Here is a 23,013-nt window from a genome sequence, read left to right as displayed (position 1 = left end):
GAATGACCTCACCTGCTCATTCAAAACATGTCACCGCTGAACAGTGGGTGTATATGGGGGTTCACCACCCTCTACGTTGTGTGTCTGGGGACAGCTCTCCTCCTGCACTCAAGGGCCCAGTCCCCTCCCTCTTTCCTGCTCACTCCACCTCTCTCCCCCGCCGCCAGCCTCTGCATTCGCCAGGCCTTGCCCCTGGGATCTTTTCTTCACAGCGGTGGTCTGAGTAACTGTGTGGGCTCTGGAGTGTAGCTTGGGCAAATTCACTTCTTTGTGCCTCAGTTTCTCCAACCAGAAAATGGCAGAAGGCCGGCCTAAGACTGCTGTGAGGGTCAGATCAGCCGATACGTTTAACCTGCTGGGAATGGTGTGAGGCACACAGTTAGCACTTAGCGTGCTGGCCGTCAGCCATGTTCTCCAAGGTACATTTCAAATGCCACCTCTTCCAGGAATCCCTCTTGGACCCCTGGTCACCATTAAGTCTCAAATAAGCTCTTTCACTGCTGCCAGCACATGTGACGTCTGCCCCAACCAACGGCGCGTTCTACACTACATAAATCAATCATCCACTGACCTAAGTCCCCATCACAAAACCGTATTGGCAGTGACAGTAACTTCTATACCTTTTCTCTGCAAATGGCAGGCAGCCACAGTGCAGATATGGGACGAAGAGTTCTGAAAGTGAATTATTTACTTCCTTGCTTCCTAAACAACACACACCACAGAACAACATCGTCAAAGTAACCACAAGAGCTCACACACACTTTCCACGTGCTGGGGATGTGCCGAGCAGTACGGCCGCACTCTCTCATGAGCCCTCTCCACAGTCCTGCATTGTGGCCATTTTTAGTGTCTTTACTTTACAGACGTGGAACCTGCGGCTCAGAAAGGTTAGACAGGCCTTCCCCTCGGGCGGGCTTTGTAACGACTGCGCTAATGATGGTCCCCTGCAAATATAACCCTCCCTGAGCCTAAGGATGGGGTTCACGTGGGCGTGCTCTGGTGTGACCCCAGAGCCTGCACAGGGCTGAGCTTCCAGCCAGGTCCCCTGCCCATGTGAGCCCTGAAATCATCCTCTGCCACCGCCCCCCGTCACCCCCTCGACACCACTCCACATGCCTCTCCCTCATCACACCACACCTGAGCTGCCGTCTAGTGGCTGTTGTCTGAGAGACCACAGACCAAACTCCCTACGACTCTGAATAAATCAAGAATAAACAGAACCTAAATAAAGACGCTGGGAGGTCTCCGAACTCCAGACACATGCCTGTCATCACGTCAGAAGCATCTATGTCTTCCTGGAACTAGCTACCATCTAGACAGGTGAGGTATCGGTATTTAAAAAAAGCTACATAGTATTTAGTATAGAAATGATCTAACTTGGCAAGAATGGTAGAGCTGATACATTTGAGGAAAATAACGAAATTGTGAAAATGCCAAGTGTCATGAGTGATCCAGAACCTGCTGACGATGAGATTCAGAACACAAGGAAGCCTAAATCTTTAGGAGAGGCTTATCAGGGCACAGACCTTCAGAAAACATTCAGGATGGCTCTGATAAAATACGCAGAAGGAAAAAGAACGTAACTGTCCATGGAAAACACTTGGCAAATCAAGAATATGTAGAAGTGAAATGCAGAAATAAAATTTAATGTTAAAAAAAACCCCAAACCCACAAGTTTTCTCTACAACTTTAAAAGAAACAATTTCTTAAAAAAAAAAATCTAGTTTGGTTTGCCATAAATTTCTCCCTGGTCAAAAAACTTAGTCTTAATTGCTTCAAAGAGAGATGATGATCCTAAAAATACCTTCAAAATCAGACATTTCAATAAACAAATAAAAATCAAAATAATTTTACAAAACATTAAAAAATGATTCTGGAGCATGAGAGCAGCCCCCCCCAGTGCAGGAGGCAAAAGGGAAAACAGGGCATCACTGGGCCAACATAAAGCCAGGATAAGACAGCAGACTGGATTAAAAGTATTCCATCCACTTCAAAGTGAAGTTCATGAGCTGTGGTTATGCAAAAGACAGTCCCTATTAAAAAGCAGGCCCCGAAGTATTAGGGGTCAAGGGCCTTTATTAGCCCCCGCGGTTTTGTAAAAGTCACACACACACACACACACACACACACACACACACACACACACACGAGAGAGAGAGAGAGAGAGAGAGAGAGAGAGACAGAGAGAGAGAGAGAGAGAGAGAGAGAGAGAGAGAGACGGAGGGAGGGAGGGAGGGAGGGCACCAGCAGAGCTCAGCTATAACATGATCAAGCAAATGAAATAAAATGTCAACAAAAGGGGGTGCGGTAAGGGGGTCAGACTGTTCTGTGAGCCGTTCTCTCCATACAGCAGCTCTGTTACTTTGAAAGTGTTTCTAAACACAGCTTGCACAGCTCTGCTTCCTTTTAAGTCATTCTAGGAACAAGAGAAACAGCAGGACGGAGCCGCTGGACATGGGGACTCTGGTCAGGCAGGCGGGATTCAAGTGGAGCTCCCAGCCCACCGTGACCGGGCCCACCACTCCTGGCCCCAGGTTCTCATGTCCCGGTGGAGCAGCCATGCCGATGGTGGCCGGAAGGTTTCGAGGTGCTCACATCTTTGAAAGTACCTGAGACCTGGGGTGCTGAGCAGGGCGCCCAGCACAGCCATCAACTGCCAGCTTCTGTCACGCCAAAAACAAAACCCTGGGAAGCACACTACACAGCTGGGAACTAGCCCTCCAGAGGGGTACCCGGGTGGAAGGAGCTTCCTGGACCGCTGTCCCCGAGACACTGATGGGAGGAAGAGGGTGTTCCCAAAGCTGCTGTGCTGAAGAAGAAGGGCAACAGCCCACATTCCCACCCTTGTTTAAACCATAATCTAGAAGCATTTCTCTAAACTCTGCGTGTGTGGGGGGTGTTGCAACTTTAAGGTATGAGCTTCACGCACTGACTACATGTGACATACAACTGTGTTGCGGACCCTGCAAAGTCTAGAGGGCAGGGCTCTCGAACAGCCCACGCACGGCTCAGCACTGTGGGCACACACACCTGTGCACCACGGCAGAGGCACAGGTCGTACCTTCCCGGGCTGGTCACTAGGAAAAATAATTCAACTAGATCCACAGGTGAAGGACATGTCTGGTCCCAACCATGACTAAGAGTGTCCTCATTTCTGTGATCTGCCTGGTGTTGTAAGAGGCAGAAGCCGAACTGGGCACATTTCAGGTACGTGATTACAAGAATATCCCAGGGAACAATGGTGGTGGCACTAACATGAGATCAGAACCCCAAATTCTAGCTACAGCAGGGAGGGCAGCCAGGCGGCCAGGGATGCTGGGCGAGGAGGGCTGGTGTGTGGGGCCCAGGGAGGGATGACTTGGGGTGGGGCACAAAGAAGCTGCTAAGGCCTGGAGAGGGAGCAAAGGCAAAGGCGAGAAGCCAAGGACTGCGCAGAGGCCCGCGCAAGGACACGTTTCTCTCAGTCTGAGAGGAACCTGAAAGGTGATCAACGTCATCTTCCTGAAACTCAGAAAACCGAGTTTTGCATTGAGTTCTCCAGCAAAGGAGGCCCTAAAAATAACTGTAAACTATTTTAGCATGACAGTGTTCTCTCCTGTCCTCTCATTTTCCCTCTCTGGTCCCAAGTCTCTTCCCGCCCCTCCTGGACCCTCCAGGGGCGGGCAGTCATCATGGAGCGCCGCACACTGGGGCTCGCTGGTCGTGGGCCCACAGCCTGACACAGCTCCTGGACCAAGGGAGACAGTCAGCGAACGCATACACTGAACTGAATGGGGTTTTCATGTTAAAAGGCTTTCTCCTTCTTCTCACTAAACACCACCGTGAACCGTATCTACACCATCACGTTTCCACCTAGAGCTCAGAGCTGTGTCATTTCTCTGCAGAACTCAATTTTCCCGTGTACCTTTAAACTAAGTTCCCTATTGGTGGAAATCAGGAGAGTTGCCACCTGGGGAGGTGGGGCTTACAGGAGGTGGGGGGTCTGGAAAGAAACAGGAAGGAACTTTCTAGGAAACAGAAATGCTTTGTATCAATTGAGGTGCTGGTTACGCAGGTGTAGACATCTGTCTTAACTCAGACCATACACTTCAATCTGTGTATTTTACATGTAATTATATCTCAATTAAAAAAAAAAAAGCAGCAGCAGCCAACAACCTCCCTGTCCCACGGCAGCCCAGAGCCGAGTCTGGCTGGGGAGTCCCAGACCCAGGGACATTCTGAGCTTGGCCTGGGAGGAGCTGCCATCCCAGGGGACAAGGCGGCCACCAAAGTGGCCCCCCAGGGGCACCGCTCCCTCCACCCACTGCTTGGGGAAGCAGGGAGTACGAAGATGAGGCTGTGTTGGGGGAGGGAGGCATGAGGATGGGGCAGGGGCTCGCCAAAGAACTTGGGGCTGGGGTCTGATGTGAGGCCAGGGAGTTTCCGAGGAAGAAACAAGGACACAGCTGCCTACATCTGCTCAGCAGGCCAGAGCTCCCTCATCCAGACACTGGAAGCGTTTTGGAGGAGACTTCTTGTGCTCCCTACTGAAGCCCCGCAGATAAAGCCGCGCCGTCATCAGGTGCTGGCAGCTGAAGGATCATCAAAATGCTGAGACGTCTTCTGAGACACTTCAGAGCCCAGCAGCCACCTCGTGAAACTGCTGCTTTGCTCCCGTTCATGCGTGGTTTGCACAGCATACAGCGTGTGCCCTGCACAACGAACGCCGTCTCACAGCGGGAGCCCTTTACAGGGCTGGGCAGAGCGCACACGCGGCCGTGACGTGACCCAGAGCGTTTCACCGCTGGACTCCCCTGCCAGGACCACGCACAGCCCCCAGGCACAGCACGCTAAGGCTAAAACCTCAGAGAGGAGTTGTGTCTTCCAATTAAATGACTAACTGCAAAGCCACCCGATCCTGAGACCCTAGTCCGCGGGGGGAACTGGCAGTCTAAGCTGGGGCAGAACAGCCCCTCCGCCGAGGCAGGTGCTGCACACAGAGCCTGCGGCCTCCCCACCTGGCTGTCCAGCCAGGGCAGGGGGGACAACACGCCCAAGGCCACACGGAGGCAGCGCGCCGTGGCTGGTGAGGGACCTGGGGGACAAGCTGCTCTCCTCCTAATGCAGGCACCGGACGCACACCCGGGACCAGGACTGATGCGTGGTGAGGAAGCTGCGAACGATGAGGACCACTGCGATGCCACCCCTTGCATCTTTTTTTAGGAGATGGCTGCCAAGACGGTTTTCAATTGACAAATGGAACTTTTAGGAACTTGTTTGTCTGTAAGAACTATTTTGGTCCAGACAATATTCAGGGTAATTCACCAGTCACCAGCTTTCGTTTTAATTTTTCTCTTCTTAATTCTATCTTTCAGATTCCATCCACCAAGAAATCTCCAAATGATACCGATAATTATCTCATCCCCAAATCAACGTATAGGACCTGAACAACGCTGGTGGGGGCTGCTGCGGTGCTCGCGGTCTAGGCAAAGGTAACAAAATGAAGTTTCTCTTACCTCACCAAAAGCACCTCTTCCAATCACTTTAATTATTTCAAAGTCTTCTCGATGAAGCTGCATTTCCTTCACCAGCTGGGTAAATGGTTTAGCTACAGATTAAAAAAAAAGTAAAATTAACCATTCAGTAAGTTGATAATATATAAAATTTTAATTGACTGGGGCATTCCATTAAGTTATACTATTTTTTTTTTGAAAAAGTTTACTTTTTAAATGAATATTTTTTAAAATGTGAAGTTTGGGTAAGTTGGTACTTAGGGTAAATTAACATGGACATTTACACTGGCACCTGTGCTTCAATATATCTGTTATGACAAATGCCACCACAACAAAGATCCCCTGGTAAAAATCACTACAGCTAAGCTGTCCCACTGAGCAAGCGACTGACCAGGGCACTCCGCTGGTCCACAGCCACCACTGAGACACAAGCACCAGCCCTGGGTACCATCGAGCTCCCCGAGCCACAGGGCAACTGGGACACAAGACATTCTCCAGGACAATGGTGTCTCCAAAGCGCGGAAACCGTCCTTGATAATCACACAGAGCCCCTAACAGTAACCTCACTCAGGGCTGGGAGCAGCACTCCACAATGCTCTCCGTGGTCCGCACGTGCATCCTCAGGGAGGAAACCGAGCCAGTTTTCAGTGGAAAGTGTCCTGTGCTGGATGGTGCCCCCCCAAGTCATGTCCACCCGGAACCTGTGGATGTACCCTCATCTGGAAGTGGGGTCTCTGCAGATATAATCAAGTTAAGATGAAGGCACACACGGGAATGAGATGGACCCTAAATCCAGCAGGACTGGTGTCCTTATAAAGGAAGGAATCTGGACCAGAGACACAGAGGGGAAAGTCACGTGAAGATGGAGGCACAGATTCAAGCGATTCAGCTACAAGCAAGGAGCACCGGAACCGGCCGACACCCCCGGAAGTGGGAAGAGACGGGGCAGGCCAGCCGCTGGAGCTTCAGAAGGAGCATGGCCCTGCTGACACCTCGACTTTGGAATTCTGGCCTCAAGAACTGTGAGAGGAAAGAAAAAATCTCTGCTGTTAAGCCCCCCAGTTTGTGGTAATTTGTCATAGCAGCCCCAGGAGTGGAAGCCACGCGCTTTGACTCCAGAAGCAGCCCTCCTGACCACTGTCCATCCCGCCCTCAGCCCAGCGTTCGCTCACTCGTGTCTCTCACACCTGTTCTTAGTTTCACCTCCAGACGTACAACCATGCTCGTGCTAACCTTCACCTGTTCCCTGCAGCTCTTTTTTACATCCTCCACCATCACAGCTTTGCAAACACTCCCACTGGGGGAAGCTGGGCAGAACGTGCGAGAGCTCTTCCTGCGCTGCTTCTTACAACCACTTGTGCACCTACAAGTACCTCCCCCAAACCTGCTACCTGGATTTCCTGGGCTTCTAACTGAGCTCCATATTATTAACTTGATTCTACATTTTTTCTCCTTCAATAGTTCTTCCTAAGACTACAGTCTGACACCGAGATTCACTGATCCAAGGAACCACAGCCAGAGCACCAGAAAGTTCCTGGCGCCTATTACAGAGGAGTGCTACCACCGTCACTGTAAACGCTCCCAGCACAGAGCTGGGGAACAGAACACACAGGGCCTGAATTATGGGGAGGGGGGAAGCCAGGCTAATGAAAACACTTAGCTAGAACTTAAAAGATCACCTACAACTCATCTTTCTTTCTTTCAAATATTACCCAAAATACCCATCCCCCAAATACCTAATGGATAAATATGTACCTCACACAGCCACTAAGACCACCACCCTTCTTAGGGTCTTTTGGGGGAACCAAAGGGTGCCTTTTATTGTACTGTGAAGAACAACACTCCCAACAAATCTGACTTTTGTTCCGTTTCACTGACGGAGAGAGTCTGGGAAGCAGCAGTGCCGACGGTCAGCTGCGATGAACCCACACTACGGAACACACCGGGCGCCCGAGGTGGAAATACCCCTCCAGCAGCAGCTCCACACGTCATTCTGGACTGTTCTGCAAAACCCAAAGACCCACAAGACTTGCTAGCTATGTTTTAAATGTGCAAATCAACTGGCAATATTCATGGAAACCAAAGAAACCCCACCCATAACCGTGCTATGAGCCTCGTAGCTGCGTGTGCTCCCACTCCAGCCCGTGACCAGACACGGTGTTTGCACAGCTATTTTTTTCTGCTTTTATTTCACTTCTTGCACTTTCCATGTTTCTGTACTCCTCAACTATCATTGTAACAGTTGCATATTTCACTAAGTTGACACACAACGATTAAAAATTGTGTGTTTGCTGAATACAGAGGTTAAACACTCAAAATTTTAAAATTATTTTCTTATGGTGAATAAATCTGCAATGAACATTTTCATGCACACAGATTTTTTTTTTTTTTTTTTTACTATTTTAAATTAATTTTAATGAAACTCCAGGACTCTCCAAAGGGTGCTAACATTTTTTCTGGTTCCTAATCGGCCTTCCAAACTGCATCTCCTGAGTCGCGCATCCCCCTAATACCACACGCTGTTGTCTCTTCCTTTGAAAATGATGGCCCTTTGGTGCCTGATGAGGTAATGTCCTCCTATACCCGGCTGTGAGCCCCATGATGTTAATCATCCATTCATAACATGTGCTCACCGATCAGGTCTTGAGCTTCTGTAATCGGCTGTGTTAAGTGCTTTACTTTGGCTCTGTTGGTCATAACGGCTGTAAACATCATTCTCCATTCTGTTGCCTTTTTTATCTGAATTATGTTATTTTTATTTTATAGCAATTATTACTTTTATTAATAAAAGTATCACTTTTAGTAAAACTAAATTCATTTTTCTTTTGTCATTTTGTTATTGAGGCTTAGAAAGTTATAAACTCTTTCAAGATCTAATAGTCAATCCTATTTTTGGCTAAATGGCTTTTTAAAATAGTCAACCCATTATTTGTTGTTGAGAGTATTGTGGAGCATGATACGAAGTGTTTATCTTAATTCCTAGTTTTAGTCGCCTGTACCTACTTAAGTGGTCCAGCGATCCGTTACCTAGTCCTGCTTACTCCTCCCTACTTGGCAGTGGGACCCGGGGAAGCCGTAGCTTCCACTCAGGAGAGTCAAGTCCTAAGATAAAGAAACTGAGAAAATCAGGCAACAGGAAATCAACTACGTGAATGAAATCTCATTTATAAAAACAGAGGGCACTGAAAAGGATCCAGAGAAAAGCATTAGTTTTGAAAAATGCTAAATATTTCAACACAGTTCTAAGGACATAGTAAAAATACTGCAGTGGTGTGTAAAAGTCATTAAGACTACATCAGCTAAAACCAGAACAGAAAAATTAATCACAGCAGCAGACCACCCTGCTACCCACACAAGTACTGAGAAGCCATGAAATCAATCTGACACAAGGGGACAAAGGAAGGCGGGAGGACTTAAACCCGAGAAAAGGACAAAGAGGGGTGTCATCCGTGTCACCTGCCGTCCGGACTAGGTGGAGTCAACAGACAGAAACCAGACCAGGTATCTGAAGGAATTCAACATAAATGACTGTCAGCTAGGTAACTAACAAAGCAAACGGGAACACTGAATTATCACAAGGCAGCAGATGCAGGAAGCAACCACCGCCCTTAGGGTTAGGGGAACCAAAGGAAGAAGCTGGAATCTCTGAAAACTGGGCAAAGGGCTGTGCACAGCTGAAATTCGGGGCCGGGAGGGAGGGGGTCTCTGCTGGTTACTGGGGTCTCTAAGCACAAAGGCAGGCCCTAAGGGTGGGGACCCAGGGAACTGAGAGGGGGCGCTAGCCAGCTGATGCTCGGGTCTCTGAAGTGTGGAAAAACGCCCAAATTGGGACAGGCTGCCCACTACCACAGACCCTTCCTGCCAGAGGAAGAGGGTGCTTGGGTGTCACTCAAAGGAAGAGGAAGTAGGCAGGAAGCTGCGAGTCCCTCCTCCCTCCTCCAGGCTCCCTCCAGCGCCCCCTGTAGGCAGAGCCCCACGGACTGGGGTCAGAGCCCAAACTGGGTAATGACACTGGGTCAGGGGGACAGGAGATCTGCTACATACAGAAGGATCCGTCACATATCAACACAGATTCAGGATAATGCAAGCCAGTCCTCACTGTCAGAAAAGGGAGTTACGAATTAGGGAGAAGAATAAACCCTGTAATACTGGATTAGAACTGGAGGCATCAGTGTGAACTCATGGTTTTCAGTATATGTGGATGAAGGGACCACAGACACACCTGGGTGAGTGCTCCGTCTACTGTGAGGGCTGGAGGCAGCAACACCCTGACAAAAGGCATATAGTGTGGATCTTGGTTTTTAACTACTGCTCTCCAGCAGAGAAACCAGGGCAACCTGGTCAGTTCCAAACCTGGGTTGGGAAAGCACAGGCTGGGCCTGGAACGTCCTGTTGTGCCCGAAAAGAAAAAGGTGCTCCAAGGATGACAGTGACCCCAAATAACTACTGGGAGTCACAGATTATCCAGCCCCTTAAATAAAACAGGATCAGGAGTACACAATGACATATTAATAAACTTTAAAAATCTGATGAGAAATGGGATATTTACATAATTTCAAAGTACATCCAAACAAAATACTCATCAAAAAGGGGGAAAGTGACTTAACAGTGAAGTCTGTGATCAGAGTGAACGTCACCAGTGATGCGACAAAATGAAACTGGGTCACCGCAAAGGACACAACGAGAAAAAGTGTCACTTCTGTGATTTTCCTGCTGAAGTTACGTAACCCGGATTTAATCATGAGGAAATAGGAGATAAACCTTAATTTCTACAAAATGACTGGCCTGCAAGGGTTTCACAGTCAAAAAAGTCAAGGAGTGGCCAGAACTGTTCGCACAGAAGGAAGTGCAGCGTGTGGCCCTGCAGGCTCCTTTGCTGCGAAGGAGGACAGAATCCAGGAGACCAGAATCCGTGACACTTCAGTGGGGTTGGAGAATCAGACGGCAGCACTGTGCCAAAAAGTGGTTACACACACTACCCTTGTTGGCACGGAATACATTCTCAACTATTCAAGGGGGATGGGGTATCATGTAAGCAACTTACTCTCAAATCTTTGAGGAAGTTCTTTATACTGCTATCTGCAACTTTTCTGTAAGTCCAAAACTGCTTCCAAAAATTTTTAACCACTTTTTCAAGGTCATCTGTTGCCATCAGGAAAGCAGGCTGTGGGGGTAGCATGGAGGCAGAGCTGGGGGATGCCACCCCTCGGGAAGCAGTGAGGGTGGCTCAGGGAATGACAGTGACAGGCCTAGAGACAGTGAGGAAGAGGCTGCACCCGGGTTCTGCTTTGGACAAGCAGTCCCTGCCATGTGGGCGAAGCAAGACAAGGCTCGGTGATGACTGCTGGGTTTTTAGCCTCAGTAACTTGATGAACATAAGGGTGCCAAGAACCCGTGTGGGTAAGGCCAGAGGGAGCAGGATGCGGTGGGGAGTGCAGCACTGGAATCCAAGGACTTCAGTCATGCTACAGAGCCTGAGACAGTGAAGGATTAAACTGATTTTTCTTACAAGATTCTACTGCTGTTTCATATTTTCAGGAAATTATTGCTTCAGAATAGCCAGCTGACATGAGGGTGGAAGGGAGGGGAGAACCAGTCTACTGCCAGGAAACTGGAGGTGGAGGTTACTGAGAGGAGGCAAGGATCAGCGTTTTTAACCCTTTTTCAGTTGGCCAACGTTCCTTCACTGACCGCTCTGGAGCTTGGGATGCTCTGCAGAATGCAAAATGTCACAGGCAACATTTCATGAGTTATATCCACTGGGGTGCAACACAGTTCATATACACTTAAAACATTCAGGATGCAAAGCAAAATCACAACAACCAAAACACCATGAGGGGTTCACTGTAAGCATCACTTACATTAAGATTCTCTTAGAAGACAGACATTACAGATAGCCTAAAGAAAGCGGGTCAGCTGCAATGCTGAAGATAATGTTTGATTTTCATGGTGACAATGAACTGGTAGATTTCTAAGTAAGACAAACACAACAACTATTATAAATTTTAGAAAGAGTAAAATTCTCTCTCCTTCCCATTCCATCAACAAAACTAAAAGCTGCTGGGTCGGCAAATATTCGCTGGACACGGATGATGCTCCAGCCCCCTGACACCAGGCTAAGGATGACAGGCATGGCCACCCTCCACTCAGAGACACTGGCCCAGGCTGCCTAGATGCCCCCGAAGGGCTCTGAGTTCCACGCGGAGCCCCACACACACCTTTACCTGCAGCTGCAGCCACAGCACCTGGGCACCGTCTCAGACCACTCCCCAGTCCCCATCCCCTCCATCAGTCACAGAGACATCCAGCCCCGTCCCTCTGAGCAGGCCATCACGGCTCACCTGTGCTCCTGCAATGGGTCTCTGCACCCATTCCCCCGCCCCTCCAGCCCTTTGGCCCCACAGCACTATCTTCTCCAAACCCAACATAATCCCATAGACTCCCTGCTTAGGGTTCCTCCCTAGCTTTTCCTCAGTAGCTCCCGGGTGGAGTCTAAACGCTCACAGAGCATGCTGCACATCTGGGCCCTGCCTCCGACCCCAACTCCACCCCTCGATCCCATCATACCTGTCTTTCAGCTACTCAGGCCCTCACTCAATCCTGGGTCTTTCAAAGCAGAGCCCTGGGTGGGATACCTCCCCACCAGCTCCTACTCACCCCTGGGGTCCCTGACTCCAGCCAAGTGACCAGGTCAGGGGCCTGCTGGTCCTCCAATAAATAAGCCCCGCACCTGTACCTGCTCAGTGCCGTCTTCCCCGCTGCACCAGAGGGCCCAGCAAAGCCGGGTCTACCTCCACCTGGTCAAGCCCTGCTCCCCAAGTCCCTAGTGCAAACAGCGAAGACAAAGGGGACACAGCGAACACAGCTGACTGAACAACCAGTCACCAGTGAAGGTTCCCTTCTCCACGGGCGGGGGGGGGGGTTGCACTTTTTTATAAGGTAAGAAGATACTCAACGACTTGGGACATTTTCCTTTTTCTACCAAAAAAAGAAACTGAATATAACTTAGCCCTCAGACAGCTGTATTCTGACTAGAGAAACTTTCTCTCCTAATCTCTTCATCCTTCTACAGCCCAAGATTGTCCCCTACAGAACTTCTCTTGATGCCCTAAAAGGCAACGAAATCAGTCAGTCTCGGGTAACCACAGGCAAATATGAGATCCCAACTGTCAGGGGAAACAGGGAGTCCAGCATTCCCTTTAAACAGGAAAAGGCTCTGTCAGGAAGCACTGGGGGTAGAGGGGTGATCTCTGGCTGAGTGAAAAGCGTTGAGAAATGAGAGACTGATGCGTCCCCCTCCTTTGGTCTGTTTATCAAGAGTGGAAATAAGATCAGACTGGAGGGAAGGAGTGTCCAGGGAGGGGCAGTCTGAGGAAACAGGGCTGTGTCACAGGGCAGTGGCCCACGGGGGCGGCCGGGAAGTCCCACTCCACCCTCTCCAGCCTGGCCCGTGGCCTCCCTGCTCTGGACTGGACCCGTTGGCCATCTTTCCGGACTCAGCCTCGGCCTCTCCGCCGCCACACGCTGGGAACTGGAAAGTCTTTCAGATGACCCAGTCCAAACAGTACATTTCCTAATGAAGACACAGAAGCCCAAAGGCCAAGTGACACACAGAGGACACGAGGGGCAGTCCCCCAGCCCCCGCCGAGTGAACAGTCCGCTCCACAGCAGGCGCTCTGCTCCTAGGAAGTCCTTCCCTGGTCCTGTGGAGACAACGGGACGGAGACCTGCCACTGCCACAGCGCGCTGGGAGGCACCTGCAGATGGTACAGAAGTCCCATGGCTGGAGGCCAGGCGGCCAGGAGCACGTGTCCCACCTTCCTCCCGGAGGGGAGAGGAGGCCAGAATACCACCCCCAAGTGTGGCCACAGGCAGAACAAAAAAGCAGATGAGGTGCAAACTGAACCCCCGCTGAGCACCCTCAGCATAAACTCCCCCCAGGGAGTGGAGAACCGGCAAGAGCTCTTCTGCCAGCACCAGCTGTGAAGGCGCGGACAGTCACAAAGCAGCTGGAAGTGCATTCTCACACTTCCGATCGCTGATACACCTATGGAAGGTTAACACCCATCATAAAAGTTTTTGCAAAATGTGCTTAAATTACATTACATGAGTTTTTTTAAAACAATATAAACATTACATGAGTTTTATTTGTTTTAATAACCAAGATCTTTTGCTGCATGACAGAACACCATCCTCCACAGGGAGTCAGTCACAAATCCTACCAATCACTAGTTTGAGAAAGCTGAATCTTCCAAGGCCATCAACTCCCGAAGTCCCCCAAATGCAAACTCCCTACAAAGGCTGACGATCAGGAACCGTGACGCTGTGAGTGAACAAACACTAAATTTCACCCTGATCCAAATAAAGATTTTAAAGGACTGAAAAGGAAGCCCTTCAATACTGACTCAGAAGACAAGCAGGGTTCAGACTGAGTCAGTGAAAATCTGAGAAGCAGGGGTGGGGAATGGGTGGGGAGGCCGCACTGAGTCAACCGTACACCAGGAAAAATCGCATTCCAACAGCCTGCTGTCATGTGAAGGTGGCTAACCCTGCCCAGACCTAGTGTGGGGGCCGGCCCAAGGTCAGTCACGTGGTCCATCATCTTTGCCTCCACTCCACAGTTGATCAATTGCTTTTCTCAGGTCCTCTCCATTTGGTCCATTCTGCTCTGCCATTAATGAAATAAACCCTCTGCCTCACTGCTGTGTATCACTTAGAATCTGCTGCCTTCCTGCCCAAGCCACACGTCCCATGTGAAGCCCCCAATCATGGAGGCAGCGACCCGAGACAGCGGGTCTCCCCCACAAGCCACGGGGCACTGCCCTTCAGGATCCCTCTGTCAAAGTGAAGAACCGGCGTTAAAGTGAGTGACCTTCACAGCACACATCTCTTTTCTAAAGCCAACTCCCTGGCTGATGTGAATACAAATATGTTTTGTTAAAAGAAAAAAAACCCAGCACACAACAGCACGACACCAAGGACAGAGCCAACCAAGTCACACACAGGTCCCCCCACCACTGAAAGTAGAGTGCACCTAGGAAACCTTCCCTAAGCCGAAGCAGGGTGAAGCAGAAGAGCCACGACCCTAGGACACATCGTGCTAACTAACGCACGGAGGTAAAGCAGACATGCTCACAGACACATTTTAGAGCTGCGGTGGCTCAATGCGGAGATGCAGAGGGTGGTTCCTGGGAGGGAGCTTGGCGGGGCCTTCTCACTGCTCAGAGGGTAAGGCCTCTACAAAGGTGCTCTGCATGCAAAATAAACGCTGTCTGCTTTTTTCACCTTTTGCTTTTTTTTCCTAAAAGCAAAAACCAACCTAGGATTTCTTTTGGTATCAAAATAGGTGCTAACGTAGGTCTTTCGTAAAAACTAAGTAGCCAAAACCTACTTTTTGATGAGTGGGGGATACTTGTATACAAGTCACAAAAACACAACGCAAGTACAAACAGGTGACTGCATGATGCTTTGATGTTTACACCAGTGAGACAGCCAGTTTCCAGGCCATTTCTTCTGTGAGTCATAAGAAGCATACTGTATATATTCTCAATTTAAGAAGAAGGAAAATCAGAGGTCCAGAACGAACATCGGTTATCAGTGGGCGGGGCGGGGTAAAGCTCCTTCAGAGCGCCATCCCACCACTAAGCAGACGGCACGCCCCAGGGGCCAGGCCAAGCACAACTGCCGTGGGTCCGGGTGCTGAACCCACACTACTGGGCCGCTGCGCGAGCCCGGCAGCTGCACCTGGCTTCTCCAAGGCGTCTCCTCACCTGCTGGCTGAGTAACAGCACTCATCCAAGAAGTCACTGGAGTATGAGATAATCCCCAGAGAGCTTTCAGCGCTGTGCCCAGTACACAGTAAGTTCTCACCAAGCAGTAGCTCCTGCCATGACTGCTGGGTGACACCGCCGTCTAATCAGCTGTATCAGCATTATTTACGCGTCGTATTTAATAATAAATAAGCAAGTGGTACCACCAAAATTACCCCATAATTCAGCTAAACTACCAGCCAAGAAGGTATGCTTGTTACAGACAAGCTCTGCCGGGCAGCTCACACACAGATGGCACCTCGGCAGCACTGAGTAACTGCCATCCAATAGCCCTGAAAACCAAGCACCCAGGAAAGGGTCCCCACAGCCCCAGAGCACGCCCTAAGCAGCGAGGCCGCCCTAAGCAGCGAGGCCGCCCTAAGCAGAGGCTGCTGGACCTGCCAGACTGGCAGAGGGAGGGAAATTTCACCGGCAAGGTCCAACCACCCCAGACAGTCTCCATTCCACCCCCCCTCCCCCCGCCAGAGACGAGCCATCGCCGATCCTCCACTTAGACCCATGTTTCTACTGACTCCCCACCACACGCCACAGAGCAGCTGTGACTGCGGGAGCGGGGGAGAGCGTTCTGATTGTCCTAGTGGCCTTCACAATTCAGCACGCATGGCTACTTTTCTTCAGTGAGGCCCAGTTTAAGAATTTCTTGATAAATGTAAAACATCAAGGGTCAACTAAAGTGAAATTTCTGCCTCAGGCAGAGGCCGTGACAGGCACCTTTGGGTCGGGCCTTTAAGCCGGTCTGCTTGGAGAACTTGCTCAAAGGATCGTCAGCAACTGCAGTACAGTGACTGGCAAAACCCAAGAGCTGAAGACACGCTTGAAAGAGACAGTCAGGTGTGTTACCCCACTGCTTCGGGGGAAAATGGGACAAAAACCTTTCGAAAGATTCTGTAGTAAGTAGAATGTTTGATGTAAGAGTTTTCATTCTCTTTCTGTTTTGTCTGACCTCATTTTAATAAGACAGGTACAGGGCCAAGTCTACACAGAGTATGAACGTGAGCCAGGAACTCACTCCTTTAGCGCACTTCCTAGGGCACCTGCTCCCAAGACTACCCACAGCATCTGAGTGGCCACGGAATGACAGGCCAGAGGTTCACACTGGACACAAGTGACTGCCTCCACCGACCCAGCAACACCTCCATCCCATCAGTAAGAAAACCAGGGATCCGTGCTCCGACCATACGGCTTCCTGAACCCAAAGCTGTGGCAGTGTCTCAGGGCAGGGGAGTCAGGTCTTGGGGGTTGGGGGGTGGGCCGTGTTGCCTTTCCGTGGTCTCCAGCAATGGAACGGGGAAAACCAGGCGCAGCTAATGGCTTAGAAAGCGCTGCGGCCTGTCAGAGGGCCAGCTCTAGTCGCCTCCCCTAACAGGTCACCTACGCTACTTTCTTGCTTTGGGGATTACAGTAGCCAAGACAGATATGGGGGGGGAGGATAGTTTCAGGTTTTTCTTACCCTCTAATGCACCCATTCCAGAATTTAACTCAAAAAAAAAAAAAGTCGTAATTTAATTCAGCAACTTGTCTGTTTCTTTCACTTGATTTTTTTACCAATAAAGAACAACTCGGTCTTGGAATAAAAAGACCTGGTTGATGCTTCTGTTCTGCACCTGGGACAATCACAATTTCTCATTCCTCTCAACACTGTTCAGTTCTCTTTCAACCATCTTTGTAGTTTTTCTTCAAACCATAAGCCTTCCACACCCTCTTCACTACACCGCTCTTCAAATGCGACAGTTCCGAAGAAATTTCACTTTAACATCTGGAATCAGGAGGGTGAATTCAAAAAGGCCCGGCTCCGTGGGCAGGTAGAAGTTGAGCTGGCCGGTCCTCCGGGACCACCGCGGGCGCAGCTCCCACTCGCTGGCAGGGCTCCTCTTGCTGTAGACAGTGTCAGCTGATGGTGACCCTCTGGCCCTGTCCTGGAGTGCTCCTCAGTCCTGCGGGAAGGCACCACTTTCTTCCCCACCTCTAACACGCCCTGCAAGGCCTAAGTGATGCAGGCCTCCAGTCCAAATTCAATTCAAACCTCATTTACTGAGGAAAGTCCGACTGGGAACCCCTGCACAGGCCACCTTCCTGCCGTTCAGAGTCCTCCTGGCTTGGCAGAGAACAGGGACTGAAACACAGAATACAGCACGTGGACGAGCAAGGTAAGAACCATAAAGAGTTTTAAGAAACAACCTATATTGGGTGGGCTTTATGGTCTATGAATTTTATCCTAATAAAGTTGTTAAAAAGAGAAAAGAAACCAGCTATGAGGGTACAGGGAGGGAACCTACAATCTTTTCTCTTTTTTTGGAAATGGGATGTGGAGGAGCGGTAGAGGGAAAAACAAGTAAAAGCTTTGTCAAGACACAGGTTTTAAAATCAACCCTGAAGTCCTGCGACTGTGCTGGACGGGGAGGGCGTGTGCGCGCCTACGTCGTCAGCGGGCGGCTTAGGCAAGAGCAGCGGGAGCAAGGAAAGGCGGGGAGGAGGGACCCAGAGCGGCCGCGGGTTTTGCACAGGGGGATGAAACGCTGCTGCGCATCTGTGCTGGCTGAGTAGCGACTGAGGAGAAAATGTGTGAGAGCGTTCTGTGAACCGCAGCACCGAGTGAGAGTGCCGCCCACGGCACAGCCGCTGCCCCAGCTGCCCCCTAGTCAGAGAGGACCCGGGGCTTTGTTCACGGGCCTCAACCTCAGAGTCAACCAGGCAAGCACTTATCAAGCGCCCACTCTGCAGGGCTGCTCTAGGCGACAGGAACGTACCTGTGAGCAAGCAGAGACCCCTGAGGTCACTGTGCTCACGCTTCAACGGGGCGAGACACGGACAAAGTCGTACATATACACACATATAAAAGGACAAGTGGGTTATGTAGACAACAGCAAATTCTTTGAACAAAAGGAAAAAACCAGGGAAACTGGGAATGTGATGGGGCAGGAAGAGAGTTACAGTTTACATCGTGATGGTGGTCTGAACAGTCAGATTCTGACTGTATTTTTAAGGTGGAGCCAAGAGGACTCCTGCTGGACTGGACGTGCAGTGAGAGAATCATCCACGGCCTTGGCCTTAGCAGCTGGGTGGAGGGAAGTGCCAGGTGAGGTGGGGAAGGCAGGCAGGGACGGAGCGGACCGTGGGGTGAGCTGCACACGTCTAGCAGACACTCAGGAGGCAGCTGGATTTGTGACTTGCACTCCAGAGAGGGGCCTGCGCTGCAGCTGTGACTCTGGGGCCCAGTATACAGCTGACATTAGGGTCCTGGGCCTCGATGAGGGGCAGGAGGGGACCAAGGACCGAGCCCCGGGGAGCTTCGACGCCGGGAGGATGGGGAGAAGAGGAGAGCTTGTGTGCCGTAAGCCAGGACTCCCACGCTGGAGGCTGAGAATTAACCGGGGCTGGCACGCGGGGACTGGAGTGGCCCTGACAAGCGCGGCAGTCGGGGGCTGGGGGGGGACGAGCCTGACTGCACTGGTGGACTAGCCCAACGGAGCACAGGGACAGGATGGACATTTCCGAACACCTCAGAGGTGACGAACACAGGTTTGTTTTTGCCGGCTTAGATGCTATGATGCGCCACAATTCTAGGGCTACAAAATACATGTCTCAAGCTTCAACAAGCAATCCACAGAATGCAGCTGCTTCTTTGAAATGAACATTAATGGCACCCAGGAATTCTATGGCTGTGCCCAGTAGCTGGCGATGCCTCTCCTAGAGGGCTGCTCACCAGCACCAGCTCCCACTCCGTGTACCCTCACTAGCGCTTTATGACTTTATGACTACTTTTTTAATAGAAATTAATGATTTTACTCAATGGTTTTTCCTCAGTTTTTCCTGATCTTTCTCTACTAAATTTTGAGTAAAAACTTTGATAAAGAAAATATATTTATAAACACACAAACTGCTTTATCAACTACTGGGATTATATACATATATATTTTGATGAAACAGATTTCACAGCTTGATAAACTGAGGTATTTAAGACCATCTGTGACAAGAGTCTGGCCTTTTGCTAACTCAGCAACACAGCACATGGCCACTCTAGACATGGTTTTGTAATTCCAAATCTTACTTGCTAACTAGGTGTCTAGGAATCTTAGTAACTGACCAACTTTACCCTCAGCATTCTATTTAGTGACTTTAAAGACAAAAAGCACTATACAGTGCCGGGCACTCTGTGGGGGGACAGGACTTGGCACACACGCAGCACTGGGACAGGGCACCAGGACGGGACGCCCCTGGAGGGCGAGGTCATCACCAGGAGCAGGGATGCGGGAAATGAGCTGAGCTTCAGTGCAGAGCCAGAGGGGAAACCCCTAACTCCTCACACCTCCCAGCACAAAGCCACGGCGTCCTAAATAGACAGAGGCGCCCTCCCACACAACCGGGGCAGGGAGGAGGCTGCGAGGGCGGCAAGGAAGGGGCCGCCTCCACTCTTCCCGACTGCCTGGGATGCACAGCACCTCTGTTTGACCGCAACTCAAGGACCACAAGGAGCCCCAAAGCTCTGCCCCTGGAATCCTGTAACAGAGCAGGTCCTAATTCACTCTCCCTGGGTCCCTGACTCTCTCCCTGAGTCTGAGCCTTGCTGGCACATTTCTAGAGGACACTAGTCCCAGGAAATATAACAGAAGACACCGATAAAAACGGTTCTAGAAAGAAAATGGCCTAAGAAGGGAGCGGAAAGAGTAAAATAAGAAAGTAAGAAGTTTGCAAATCATCACTAAATTAACACATTCAAAGGAGGGCAACTTAATTTCAGTAACTGGAGGAACTTTTAGCAACCAAGTAATATCCACCAATATTCTGTTACGATTAACTCAAAGTTGTGGTTCAATTTAAGAGACATGGGAAGATAGGATCTTGACTTAACACTTTAAATTTGTCTTCTACTCTTTCTTCCACCCCAAATATTTGATAAAATATCACCACTTTCTGAACAGCTACATATGTGTCAGGGCTGTATAATATATAACAATCTCTAAAACCTAAAGGACAGCTATCACCTGCTCTTAATAAATAAGCAAACAGAAAACACAAAGCCCAAGTTCATATATATGCTTGGTATTTCAACTCCCTTGTTATTTTTTTGTTGAAGTATAGTCAGTTTATAATACATCAATTATTTCTGGTGTACAGCATAATGTTTCAGTCATACATATATATACACATTTGTTTTCATATTCTTTTTCATTATAGGTTACTATAAGATACTGAATATAGTTCCCTGTGCTATACAGAAAAACTTGTTATTTATCCATTTTATAAATACTACTTAATATTCACAAATCTGAAACTCCCAATTTATCCCTTCCCACCCCTTTTCTCCTGGTAACCATAAGACTGTTTACTGTGTCTGAGTCCAATTTCCTTGTTATTTATCTTTATTTCCCACATATATGACTCTTTATTTTTCCTATAACATTAAAAATTTGTTTTAAAAACTAAAGGAAAAAATTAACTCCATTTATTTTTCTTGCTGTTCTTAACTGTCTTACAATAGGCAGTATTTTTATCAAAATTTTGTGTGCCATTGCTGCGAATTTAGAAAAGTATGGTTTTCTGTCTGCACAGTAAAATAACAGCCACTTCTAATTTCACAATCAGTATATCTTCTGAGGAACCAACAGTCAATGGTAGCCAGTATCATTTTAGTTAAAGGTGAATTGTATCATTCCAATTCTTTGAAAACTGGTAATCCAAGTAAACAATTCTTTCACTCTCCTCTAAACAGAATATCTGATTTATTGCCATTCCATTCCCCTATTTGTGTTTTATGTCTTAAGCGCACATAACATAATGCATCCTATGACCCAGTTACATCTACCAGAGGTATAAAAATGTTCATAGCAACTTTATTTATAACCCTCAAAAACTGACAGCAACTCAGATGTACACTAACAAGCAAACAGATACATAATATGTGTTCATGCAATGGAATATTACTCACCAACAAAAAAGGATGATCCACTGCTACATACAACACTGATGAATCTTAAGAACAGACCACAAAGCTTAAGAAATCAGACACAAACTATTCGTGATTTCATTGTAAGAAACAGACACAACTCCAAGAAAAGTCAAGGAGGAAAGAACAGTCTCTCCACAAACGGTGCTAGGACAAGTGGACAAACACACAGAAAAGAATAAACAAGGACTCCCACCTCATACCATACATGAAAATTAACTCAAAATGGATCAAAGACCTAAAAGTAAGAGCTAAAATTCTTAAACACAGGTACAAATCTTTGTGATCCTGGATTAGGCAATGAATTCTTAACTATGAAACCAAAAGCACAAGTGAGAACATTTTTAAAAACTATTTGGGACTTCATCAAAACTAAAAATGTTTGCTTCCAGTTATAAGTACCAGGGATGTAAATTAAGAGTAAATCCTTTTTAAAAAACACCTGTGCCAGTTTTATTGAGATATAATTGACATAAGTATTGTATACATTTAAGATGTACAGCATAATGATTTGACATACTTTCATCATGAAATGATTACCACAGTGGGCTCAGAGAACTTGTGAAAAAATATCTTTTTCTTGTGATAAGAACTCTTCTACTGATGAGGATTTACTCTCTGATGGCTACCAATTTGATCTTTTTTTATGAGTTTGCTTGTTTAATTGCTTATTTTTGAAGTATAACTGACCAACACTATGTTATTTCCTGGTACACAACACAGCAATTTACTATCTCTGTACATTTCAAAATGATCAACGTAAGACTCACTGTCACTTGTCACAAAGGTATTACATAATTTCTGACTATATTCCCCATACTGTACATTTCATACCTGTAACTCATTTATTTTGTAACCGAAAGTTTGCATCTCTTTATCTCATCACAAAAAAACCCAAAAACTTTTCTATTCTTTAATCTTATATCAACACGAGATGATGGATGCTCATGATGCACTTAAGTCAAATCATTATGCTGTGCACCTTAAACGTATGAAGTGCTATGTCAATTATATCTCAATAAAACTAGAAGAAAAAATAAATACATAAAAAAACCTAAAAATGTTTGTGCTTCAAAGGACACCACTAAGAAAGTAAAATGACAAGCCTCAAAATGGAGAATATGTAAGCAAACGTGCAAATACATGCAAATTCACATATCTGATGAGGGCCTTGCATCTACAATATACAAAAAACTCTTGAAACTCACTAATAAAAAGATAGATAACCCAATTAAAACACGGGCAAAGGATCTGAGCAGACATTTCTCCAAAGAAGATACGTAAATGGCTAATAAACACATGAGAAGATGCTCAATATCGTTAGCCATCAGGGAGAAAAGCAAATCAAAACCACAGCGAGTTATCACTTCACACCCAGTAGGCGGAACATAAAACAGTAACAATGACAGCAAGTGTCCATGAGGAGGGGGAGAAATAGGAACCCTCCCACACTGCCAGCGGGACTATAAAATGACACAGTCATTTGGGAAAACGGTCTAGTAGTTCCTCAAAATGCTTAAACATGGCATTACCACATAACTCACCAATTCCACTCCTAGCTATGTACCCAACAGAAATGAAAACATACGTCTACACAAAACCTTGTACTCAGATGTTCACAGCAGCATTATTCATAGTACCCAAAACCTTTCTGGAAACAACCTAAAGGTCTATCCACTGATGCATGGATAAACAAAATGTGCCCTATCCATACAGCAGAGTATTAGCAAGCCATGAAAAGAAAACG

At 48.2% G+C, this 23,013-nt stretch overlaps 1 protein-coding gene across 2 annotated transcripts in view; it reads right to left on the bottom strand.

Moving 5' to 3' along the window:
• Positions 1 to 23,013, bottom strand: part of CDC42BPB (CDC42 binding protein kinase beta) — a 92,318-nt gene that overhangs the window by 50,340 nt on the left and 18,965 nt on the right. For both annotated transcript variants that reach the window (XR_012507328.1, XM_074364973.1), the window contains exon 2: positions 5,496 to 5,587. Coding sequence is in view for 1 of the 2 variants with exons in the window: in XM_074364973.1 (XP_074221074.1) it covers positions 5,496 to 5,587 (92 nt within the window). In the remaining variant the exon portion in view is untranslated. The remainder of the gene's footprint in view (positions 1 to 5,495; positions 5,588 to 23,013) is intronic.

Source organism: Camelus bactrianus, chromosome 6 (assembly GCF_048773025.1).
Source record: "Camelus bactrianus isolate YW-2024 breed Bactrian camel chromosome 6, ASM4877302v1, whole genome shotgun sequence".
Classification (NCBI taxonomy): Eukaryota; Metazoa; Chordata; class Mammalia; order Artiodactyla; family Camelidae; genus Camelus; species Camelus bactrianus.
The sequence above is the reverse complement of the archived record's forward strand: the minus strand, read 5'-3'. Positions and strand labels throughout refer to the sequence as shown.